Source organism: Delphinapterus leucas, chromosome 7, assembly GCF_059928025.1.
Source record: "Delphinapterus leucas isolate spDelLeu-1000000601 "Yukka" chromosome 7, BTC_Dleu_Yukka2, whole genome shotgun sequence".
Classification (NCBI taxonomy): domain Eukaryota; kingdom Metazoa; phylum Chordata; class Mammalia; order Artiodactyla; family Monodontidae; genus Delphinapterus; species Delphinapterus leucas.
The window spans coordinates 37,664,732-37,676,080 of NC_143135.1; the positions used below are offsets into that span (position 1 = coordinate 37,664,732).

General features: G+C 46.6%; 1 protein-coding gene across 1 annotated transcript; it reads right to left on the minus strand.

The window, feature by feature from the left end:
• Nucleotides 1-9,895: 9,895 nt before the first annotated feature.
• Nucleotides 9,896-10,936, minus strand: LOC149748714 (serum amyloid A protein). The gene is made up of 2 exons (XM_089915073.1): nucleotides 10,794-10,936; nucleotides 9,896-10,172 (listed from the first exon to the last, which is right to left on the minus strand). Exons 1-2 carry the CDS (start codon nucleotides 10,919-10,921, stop codon nucleotides 10,010-10,012), a joined length of 291 nt encoding a protein of 96 aa, XP_089771199.1. The 5' UTR covers nucleotides 10,922-10,936; the 3' UTR covers nucleotides 9,896-10,009.
• Between the last annotated feature and the right edge of the window lie 413 nt (nucleotides 10,937-11,349).

Here is an 11,349-nt window from a genome sequence, read left to right on the forward strand (position 1 = left end):
TTGGGTCGTCGTGTCTCCATTGTCATTTGTTTCTAGGTATTTTTTAATTTCCTCTTTGATTTCTTCAGTGATCAGTTCGTTATTAAGTAGTGTATTGTTTAGCCTCCATGTGTTTGTATTTTTTACAGATCTTTTCCTGTAATTGATATCTAGTCTCATAGCATTGTGGTTGGAAAAAAATACTTGATACAATTTCAATTTTCTTAAATTTACCAAGCCTTGATTTGTGACCCAAGATATGATCTATCCTGGAGAATGTTCCATGAGCACTAGAGAAAAATGTGTATTCTGTTGTTTTTGGATGGAATGTCCTATAAATATCAATTAAGTCCATCTTGTTTAATGTATCATTTAAAGCTTGTGTCTCCTTATTTATTTTCATTTTGGATGATCTGTCCATTGGTGAAAGTGGGGTGTTAAAGTCCCCTACTATGAATGTGTTACTGTCTATTTCCCCTTTTATGGCTGTTAGTATTTGCCTTATGTATTGAGGTGCTCCTATGTCGGGTGCATAAATATTTACAATTGTTATATCTTCTTCTTGGATGGATCCCTTGATCATTATGTAGTGTCCTTCTTTGTCTCTTGTAATAGTCTTTATTTTAAAGTCTATTTTGTCTGATATGAGTATTGCTACTCCAGCTTTCTTTTGGTTTCCATTTGCATGAAATATCTTTTTCCATCCCCTCACTTTCAGTCTGTATGTGTCTCTAGGTCTGAAGTGGGTCTCTTGTAGACAGCAAATATATGGGTCTTGTTTTTGTATCCATTCAGCCAATCTGTGTCTTTTGGTGGAAGCATTTAATCCATTTACATTTAAGGTAATTATCGATATGTATGTTCCTATTCCCATTTTCTTAATTGTTTTGGGTTCGTTATTGTATGTCTTTTCCTTCTCTTGTGTTTCTTGCCTAGAGAAGTTCCTAGCAGTTGTTGTAGAGCTGGTTTGGTGGTGCTGAACTCTCTCAGCTTTTGCTTGTCTGTAAAGGTTTTAATTTCTCCATCAAATCTGAATGAGATTCTTGCTGGGTAGAGTAATCTTGGTTGCAGGTTTTTCTCCTTCATCACTTTAAATATGTCCTGCCAGTCCCTTCTGGCTTGCAGAGTTTCTGCTGAGAGATCAGCTGTTAACCTTATGGGGATTCCCTTGTGTCTTATTTGTTGTTTTTCCCTTGCTGCTTTTAATATGTTTTCTTTGTATTTAATTTTTGACAGTTTGATTAATATGTGTCTTGGCGTATTTCTCCTTGGATTTATCCTGTATGGGACTCTCTGTGCTTTCTGGACTTGATTAACTAGTTCCTTTCCCATATTAGGGAAGTTTTCAACTATAATCTCTTCAAATATTTTCTCAGTCCCTTTCTTTTTCTCTTCTTCTTCTGGGACCCCTATAATTCGAATGTTGGTGCATTTGATGTTGTCCCAGAGGTCTCTGAGACTGTCCTCAGTTCTTTTCATTCTTTTTTCTTTATTCTGCTCTGCAGTAGTTATTTCCACTATTTTATCTTCCAGGTCACTTATCTGTTCTTCTGCCTCAGTTATTCTGCTATTGATCCCATCTAGAGTATTTTTAATTTCATTTATTGTGTTGTTCATCGTTGTTTGTTTCATCTTTAGTTCTTCTAGGTCCTTGTTAAATGTTTCTTGCATTTTCTCTATTCTATTTCCAAGATTTTGGATCATCTTTACTATCATTATTCTGAATTCTTTTTCAGGTAGACTGCCTATTTCCTCTTCATTTGTTAGGTCTGGTGGGTTTTTATCTTGCTCCTTCATCTGCTGTGTGTTTTTCTGTCTTCTCATTTTGCTTATCTTACTGTGTTTGGGGTCTCCTTTTTGCAGGCTGCAGGTTCGTAGTTCCCATTGTTTTTGGTGTCTGTCCCCAGTGGCTAAGGTTGGATCAGTGGGTTGTGTAGGCTTCCTGGTGGAGGGGACTAGTGCCTGTGTTCTGGTGGATGAGGCTGGATCTTGTCTTTCTGGTGGGCAGGTCCACGTCTGGTGGTGTGTTTTGGGGTGTCTGTGGACTTATTATGATTTTAGGCAGCCTCTCTGCTATTGGGTGGGGTTGTGTTCCTGTCTTGCTAGTTGTTTGGCATAGGATGTCCAGCACTGTAGCTTGCTGGTCGTTGAGTGAAGCTGGGTGCTGGTGTTGAGATGGAGATCTCTGGGAGATTTTCACCATTTGATATTATGTGGAGCTGGGAGGTCTCTTGTGGACCTGTGTCCTGAAGTTGGCTCTCCCTCCTCAGAGGCACAGCACTGACTCCTGGCTGCTGCACCAAGAGCCTTTCATCCACACGGCTCAGAATAAAAGGGAGAAAAAGTAGAAAGAATTAGTAGAAGTAGAAAGAGAGAAAGAAAGGAGGGAGGGAGGGAAGGAGGAAGGAAGGAAGGAGGAAAGGAAGGAAAAAAAGAAAGGAGATGAAGTAAAATAAAATAAAGTAAGATAAAATATAATAAAGTTATTAAAATAAAAAAATAATTATTAAGAGAAAAAAAGAAAAAACTTAAAAAAACAACAAAAAAACGGACGGATAGAACCCTAGGACAAACTGTGGAAGCAAAGCTATACAGACAAAATCTCACACAGAGCATACACATACACACTCACAAAAAGAGGAAAAGGGTAAAAAATCATAAATCTTGCTCTCAAGTCCACCTCCTTAATTTGGGATGAGTCGTTGTCTATTCATGTATTCCACAGATGCAGGTACATCAAATTGATTGTAGAGCTTTAATCCGCTGCTTCTGAGGCTGCTGGGAGAGATTTCCCTTTCTATTCTTTGTTCTCACAGCTCCCAGGGCCTCAGCTTTGGATTTGGCCCCGCCTCTGCGTGTAGGTCGCCGGAGGCGTCTGCTCTTCGCTCAGACAGGACGGGGTTAAAGGAGCCGCTGATTCCGGGTCTCTGGCTCACTCAGGCCGGGGGGAGGGAGGGGCGCGGAGTGCGGGGCGAGCCTGCGGCGGCAGAGGCCGGCGTGACGTTGCTGCAGCCTGAGGCGCGCCGTGCGTTCTCCCGGAGGAGTTGCCCCTGGATCCCGGCACCCTGGCAGTGGGGGGCTGCACAGGCTCCCCGTAAGGGGGGTGTGGATAGTGACCTGTGCTCGCACACAGGATTCTTGGTGGCGGCAGCAGCAGCCTTAGCGTCTCATGCCCGTCTCTGGGGTCCGCGCTTTCAGCCGCGGCTCGCGCCCGTCTCTGGAGCTCCTTTAAGCAACAGTCTTTTTTTTTTTTTTTTTGCAGTACGTGGGCCTCTCACTGTTGTGGCCTCCCCCGTTGCGGAGCACAGGCTCCGGACGCGCAGGCCCAGCGGCCATGGCTCACGGGCCCAGCCACTCCGCGGCATGTGGAATCTTCCTGGAACGGGGCACGAACCCGTGTCCCCTGCATCGGCAGGCGGACTCTCAACCACTGCGCCACCAGGGAAGCCCTAAGCAGCGCTCTTAATCCCCTCTCCTTGCGCACCAGGAAACAAAGAGGTAAGAAAAAGTCTCTTGCCTCTTCGGCAGGTCCAGACTTTTCCCCGGACTCCCTCCCGGCTAGCCGTGGCGCACTAACCCCCTGGCAGGCAGTGTTCACGCCGCCAACCCCAGTCCTCTCCCTGGGATCCAACCGAAGCCCAAGCCTTAACTCCCAGCCCCACCCGCCCTGGCGGGTGAGCAGACAAGCCTCTCGGGCTGGTGAGTGCTGGTCGGTACCGTTCCTCTGTGCGGGAATCTCTCCGCTTTGCCTTCCGCACCCCTGCGGCTGCGCTCTCCTCCGCAGCTCTGAAGCTTTCCCCCTCCGCCACCCGCAGTCTCCGCGCGCGAAGGGGCTTCCTAGTGTGTGGAAACCTTCCCTCCTTCACAGCTCCCTCCCACTAGTGCAGGTCCCGTCCCTATTCTTTTGTCTGTTTATTCTTTTTTCTTTCGCGCTACCCAGGTATGTGGGGAGTTTCTTGCCTTTTGGGAGGTCTGAGGTCTTCTGCCGGCGTTCAGTAGGTGTTCTGTAGGAGTTGTTCCACGTGTAGATGTATTTCTGGTGTATCTGTGGGGAGGAAGGTGATCTCCGCGTCTTACTCTTCCGCCATCTTCCCAGAAGCCTCCCCCTCAGAGCTTTCTGAAAGACTGTCTCCTGAGTTATAATTTTCATATTGGCTGGAATAAAATTCTCTATTTCTTTCTTAGATTGACTACTGATTAAAATTTTGTCAACAAGGCCCTCTGTGACTTGTTCCCGGACTCTTGTTTTCAGTTTCAGAGCCCAAGTTTGTCTCTCATCCTGGGCTCTCTGTTCTTGGACACGCTCTGCACTTGCCCTCCGGTTGTGCCCCCTGCTCAATCAACCCTGAGCTGCCCTTTGCCCCAGGGCCCACCTGCTGAAATTCCACCAGGGTTCTGTTTCTTCAGGTTCCACATGTCAAGTTCGTTTTTTTAATTGTAAACTACAGATACCATAAAATTTACCATCTTAACCATTTTGGGGCACAACAAGGGGCTGAAATCATCCCTTGCACCAGGAACAGTAACTTTAGAGTAAGGTCAGAGCAAAACCCAGCTTTTCCCTCCCCTTCATTTAGAAGAAATCTGGATACCATGAAACTTCTTGAGTGACAGTACAGAATTACGACAGAATGCTGCCTTGCACAGTTGACCAGCCTGGAGTTTCCAGTCAACCCTGGTTTAGTGGATCAAATACAAACCACAAGAGAGGCCTGGAAAATTCCTGCTTGGCATTTCTTCCCAGAGGGTTCAGAAAAATACTAACTGGCACCGCCGTGTCCTAAATACAGAGAATGTTTTCCCAGATTGTGGTTTTCCCATCTTCCCCAGGTAATAATACATTATTCCAGATGGACGACTCTGAATCAATCTGAATATTCAAGTTGATATATTCTTCTAGCAATCTAAGCATGATTTTATCTGATACTAATAGGCAAAGCCTGGGTTTAGTGACTTTGTATCAGAGTTTTTAATCCCCTGGCTGTCTGTGTAGCTTTTCCTAGGAAACTGCCCATCTTTGTGGCATCAGGCTTGTGCAGCTGTGCAGAGCCCCATGCTTAGCACGGCCCAGTGCTTGGTTAATGCCCTACTTTCACCATCTTAGAATTTTTAATAATTTCTGAACAAGGTCCGCACATTTTTATTTCGTACTGGTACCACACATTATGTAACTGGTCCTGGCTGCCATAGTAGATCTGAGGTAGAACTTGAGATTTTGCATTTCTGGGAGGATCCCAGGTGACAGTCTCACAGCTTGTTCTGTTCTCAGTTTATTTAGGCTTAAATAAACTTTCGGTGCCTGGGAACTTGACTCTAGCTGGATCAAACACAAGCTCAGGCTCTCTGGTCCCTCTCTTCCAGTGATTCTGGGTGCTGATTAGAATGGCCTTTATTATTATTATTATTATTTTAATTGAGATATAATTAATACATTACATTAGTTTCAGTTATACAACATAATGTTTTGATACTGGTACATATTGTGAAATGATCACCCCAATAAGTTTAGTTAACATCAATTACCATACACAGTGATGAAATTTTTTTCTTGTGATGAGAACTTTTACATACTTACATGTGGAATCTAAAAAATAAAACAAACTTGAATATAACAACAACAATAAAAAACCCAACAGACTCACGATATAGAGAACAAATTAGTGGTTACTAGTAGAGAGAGGGAAGGGCATGATGGGGTAAGGGATTGAGAAGTATAAACTACTATGTATAAAACTACAAGGATGCACAGGGAATAATAGCTAATACTTTATAATAACTATAAATGCAGTATAACCTTTAAAAATTGTGAATCACTGTGTTGTACACCTGAAACTTACATAATATACATCAACTGTACCTCAATTAAAAAAATTTTTTAGAAGATACATGCACCCCTATGTTAACTGCAGCATTATTTACAACAGCCAATATATGGAAGAAACCTAAGTACTTAAATGTCCATCAATGGATAAATAGATAAAATAAATGTGGTATCTGTGTATAATGGAAATACGTTTTATAAGAAAGGTAATGCATTTCTCTTACCTTGCAAAAATCCCCTTCTTACTAGTAAGTTAAAAAATAAATTCTCTCAATCGTTCATGTGTTCAATAAGTGTTTGTTGAAGTCCTGTTATGTGCCAGATACTTTTCTTGGTGCTAGATAAATGAGACAGAAATTGTTACAATCTAGGGTGGAAGACAGACCAAGAAAACAATCAAAACCAACAAACCACCCAAGTAACAGAAAAAGTAAACCGAGAAATGAATAAAATCATCCCACATATTGATAATTGCTAAGAAAGAAAGAATAGTCATGGTAGGTCACTCACAGTAGTCAGAGAAGGCCTTTCCGAAGAGAGATTTCAAGTGAGAGTCACAGGAAAAAAGGAAGCACCCATGTGAAGGAGAGGTGGGAAGCGTGTTCTAGGCAAAGGCAATATCATGTGTAGACACCCTGGTAAATTAGAGCTTGACTTGTTGGTAGGACTGAGGGAAGAACAGTGTGGCTGGAGAGCAGTGAGCTGGGAGGGTGTGGCATGAGATGATGCTGGAAGGTGACCAGGGACCAGATCTGCTAAAGGGTTTTAAGCAGAAGGGACACATGATCAGATTATGGTTTGCAAAGATCAGTCTGAATGCTAGACAGACAGGCCTATTTTGCCAGAACAGTTCCAGTTTATTCCTGTCATCCAGGTATAATTATCAGTAATGTCCCTTTCACAATGGAAAGTGACTTGGTTTAGATGATAAACTATACAGTCACACTTAAGCAGAGGCGGAAGCCATGAAGATGGGGAGACTACTGAGACAGCTGTTGCAGGAACCCAGGTGAGAACAGGTGTGGCCAGGAGCGTGGAGGTGCACGTGAGACCAAGCTGATGGGCTAGAGATGAATTTTGGAAGTAGAATCACAGGGCTTGCTAGTGGATTGGATGTGGAGGTAAAGGCAAGGGAAGCATCAAGCACATTTCCCAATATCTGGGGTGAGCCACAGAGGGAAGAGTCATGTCATTTGCTGACTTGGAGTGGCCTGGGAGTGAAGAGTTCTGGACGGAGATGAGCGTTTCCTTCGGACAAGCAGAGTGTGAGATCTCTGGAAGCCATCCAATCAGAGGTTTCAGGAGGCCAATCAGATAAACAAGCATGAAGCTTGGAAACCAGGTTCTGAGGGGGAGATATAAGTTTCAGAGCCGTCAGCATGTAGATACCATTTGCTGCGCTTGTTGGGGAGAATACAGAGAAATAAAAAGTGCGAGCCCAGAACCAAGTCTGAGGGACACTTAGAGTTTGGGGAGATGAAAAGGCCCAGCTAAGGAGATAAAGGAAAACTGAAGGGAAGCAAAAGGAGAGTGTGGTACTATGAAGCCAAGAGAGAACCTTCCAGGAAGGAGGGAGAGGACAACTGTGCTGAGCATGGCTCAGAGGCCTCCGGATAGGAGGAGAGAAACATGTCAATTGTTTTGGCAACATGGAGGTCAGTGGTGACCAGAGCTGTTTTGCTGAGTGGTGGGGACAGAGGACAGGCTGGTGTGGGTTCAAGTGTGAGTCAGAAGCGAGGAATCAGAAAGTGCAGATGGGCAGGTTTTCAACAAGTCTGACTATAAAGAGGAAGAGGAAAACGTGCAAGAGTGAAGAGTGATGTGGATTGAACTCAGGGTTTTCAATGTGGTGCTTTATTGGGAAAGCTGTTACTGACTGTCTGGACTCTGCAAGGTTTTGCCCATGTGAGGAACAAGCACATTTTCCTCCCTGGCGTGAGTGTCACTGGGTGTCCTGTGCAAGAGAAGAGCACCACAGGAGCTGGGCGGAAGGAAAGCACAAACCAGGAAGTGTTTGTGTCCTACAACGTCCCTCCTGCGCCCTGAAAGGACAGAGATTAACACCGTGCCCAGCTGGCACAGGAGAAATGTTTACCAGTTCCAGTATCACAAGCGGGGCAAAGAAGGGTGGACGTGGAGTTCAGAGTAAATAAACTGATAACCGGCACACACTTCTACTCTGAAAGTGGGATTCAGGAGCACTCCTAAGGGGAGACGATTCATGATGAAATGATCTCTGTAGGGGAAAGACAAGTTTAATTTCCTTGTCAAGGAGGAAGAATAACTGTGTCTATAAGGTAGTTAGTCACAGGAGAACTTTCTCATACAGTTCCCATCAGAACGCACTGTCAGAGGTGTACGTAGAGGCTGTGTCTCAGAAAAGTGAGTCTGACAAAATAAAGCAGGAGCAGGGTAACTGGGATTAGGGAGAGTGTGGTGGCAGATTGGCTGGCAAGAACAGGCTCAAAGCACTGCTGAGTTTAGGGCTCTAGTGGTAAAGTCTCAACAGACCCCAGGTTATAAGGAGACTCCTGTTATGAGAATGTTCACTATTAGATTTGTATCCCAGGTATTGAAGGTATAGAGTTTTGCAAAATGAGGGGAAAGAAAGGAAATGTAGGAGAAAGGATGACTTGAAAGTTTGGATAAAGCAAGTTCTCCAAATTATTGTAAATAGGAAAAATTTAATAATCAGGCCTTTTATTACTTGAAATAAAAGTTGGATACAGAAGTCTATTCACCATTCTTTGTTTGTTTTTTTTTTTTTGGCTGCATTGGGTCTTCGTTGCTGCACGCGGGCTTTCTCTAGTTGCGGCGAGCGGGGGCTACTCTTCGTTGTGGTGCGTGGGCTTCTCATTGCGGTGGCTTCTCTTGCTGCGGAGCACGGGCTGTAGCCGCGCGGGCTTCTGTAGTTGTGGCGTGTGGGATCAGTAGTTGTGGCTCGCGGGCTCTAGAGCACAGGCTCGGTAGTTGTGGTGCAAAGGCTTAGTTGCTTTGCGGCATGTGGGATCTTCCCGGACTACGGCTCGAACCCGTGTCCCCTGCATTGGCAGGTGGATTCTTAACCACTGTGCCGCCACAGAAGCCCCTGTTCCCCACTCTTTAAAGTGTTAGATCATTTTACTTCTTGGAATCTGTAATCTGAAAAAACCAAACACCAAAACCAAATTTTTATCCAAGGAAGAAGGTTATTGGTTTATCTAGGAATTTGTGATTTATAGAGTCGCACGTAATTCCTGTGCTCTAACAGGCCCAAACCCCTTTTATTAGACACTGTTTTCCTCAATAAGAAGTAACATGCTGGGACTTCTGTGGCAGTCCAGTGGTTAAGACTTGGAGCTCTCACTGCCGTGGGCCTGGGTTCAATCCCTGGGGGGAGAACTAAGATCCCACAAGCCATGCGGCATGACTGGAAAAAGAGTAACATGCTGCTGGCTTTCCTCTGTTGGGAAGGGTCCAGGGAGGGAAAAGGACTTCTTCTCAAGGACCTGATACATATCCAATGCAATACAAAACCTCCTGATACTTAATCTTGATGTTGTCCCTATGCCTCCGTTTGTGGACATGTTTATTCCTGGACACTTGCATAAGGCAAGGAATATAGAGTGAAGGGAAACAGCGTTGGAGGCACTTCTGGATGGCACAGACAGAAATTGGTTCATAGATGGATTTGTAGGTGTTGCTGAGAAATGAAGAGAAGATCAAGGTGCAGCTGCTGGAGCAGGATTCCACGATCCAGTCGTCCCGAGGCTGTGTCCCCTGCCCGCACACAGACACCACTGAGGATGAACTGAGGGCACTAGACCCCAGGGCAGAGAAGCTGACAGGACACAACTGCCAGGGAGTGAAGAGGCCTGAATACAGAAGGGCCTAGAAAGAGCACCACTGTAACCAGAGGGGCCTGGAGGGGAGCGGGTCTGATTAGGGGAAGGGGTGGAGCAGGGTGTCTGCCCCGTATGATGCTGAGACTGTGGCCCCGACACCCAAGACACAGGCACAGACTCGGCCTTCACTCGGGTGCCCGGCCATCATCCCTTGGGAACAAACAGGCTGTCCTTATATCAAAGAATAACACACGGTTTTCAACATTCAATGTCTTAAGCATTTATTAGATCTGCTGGCTTCTGTGGACAGAGAACTCACTAGCTCAGCGTCCCTGCCCTTGGGGGCTCACAGCCCCGTCGTCTCCTGAGCAGAGTGAGAGGCAGCTCAGTACTTGTCGGGCAGGCCTGCAGGTCGGAAGTAATTGGGGTCTTTGCCGCTCCGGCCCCATTCATTGGCAAACTGGTCGGCCTTCGAGTCCTCCAGTCCGTGGCCACTGTCTCCATGCTGAAAAAGGTCTGTGACTCTCTGAAGATTCTCTCTGGCATCGCTGGAATGGAGGAGGGCAGGTAGAGGATTACTCCAGGGCTGAGGAGCAACAACCCACCCTCCCCATCTCTCCTCTTTCCAAGGAATCATGGACTCTGACAGGAGCTAGGAAAGAGGGGATGAAGCCTGAGGCTGCCGGGGCTCAGCCCACCTCAGCCCTGTGGGTCCCCTTATGCTGGGTGAACAGCACCCATGGGGGAGGCTTGGGAATCGTCTGTCCCACCAGCCTTGCTCTGCTCTTCAGCCACTCAGACCCCACACAGGACACGGAGGGTGAGGGTGGATAAGAGGAGGAGAGGCCAGGGCTTCCCTGGTGGTGCAGTGGTTGAGACTCCGCCTGCCGATGCAGGGGACACGGGCTCGTGCCCCGGTCTAGGAAGATCCCACATGCCGCGGAGCGGCTGGACCCGTGAGCCATGGCCGCTGAGCCTGCGCGTCCGGAGCCTGTGCTCCACAACGGGAGAGGCCACAACAGTGAGAGGCCCGCGTTCCGAAAAAAAAAAAAAAAATTACACACAGAGGAGGAGAGGCCACAGCCCTACAGGGAGTTCTCCACGGCTTGGCCCCTCCTGGCTGCCCGAGGCTCTCACACCCATCCCTGCATCCTCAGGGCCCCTGGTACCTGATCACTTCAGCAGCCCAGACGCCCCCAGGTCCCCTTTGGGCAGCGTCATAGTTGCCCCGGGCGTGAAAGTACTTGTCTGAATCTATGTATCTGGCTTCTTTCATGTCAGAGTAGGCTCTCCACATGTCTTTAGCCCCTGGGAGGAAAGCACATAGAGAAAGGATTATCAGGTGGACAGAAAACTGTGACACACCTTAAGGAAGAATCAAGGAATGAAAAATCCTCCACTGACTCAGTTTCATCCTGCGGCTATAGCACCATGAGTGCCATAGATTGAGAAGAGCATTCTTTGTGCGTAGGTTCCTGCTCCTGGTAACTGGAATGAGAGTCGTTATGGGGGGAGGGGCACAGCTGTGCTGGACCTGGTTGTCGGGCCCCTATGATGCTGTCTCTGGACTGCATCTCACTTAGGGCTCTATGTGATATGTTTTTTTTTTTTTTTTGCAGTACGCGGGCCTCTCACTGTTGTGGCCTCTCCTGTTGCGGAGCACAGGCTCCGGACGCGCAGGCCCAGCGGCCATGGCTCACGGGCCCAGCCGCTCCGCGGCATGTG

Bases quoted from the DNA above. Each gene is read 5' to 3' on its own strand.
- LOC149748714 (XM_089915073.1), bottom strand. From the start codon at position 10,921: ATGTGGAGAGCCTACTCTGACATGAAAGAAGCCAGATACATAGATTCA. The intron at 10,173-10,793 runs GTACCAGGGGCC...CCTCCATTCCAG, and splicing joins TGGGCTGCTGAAGTGATCAG to CGATGCCAGAGAGAATCTTC.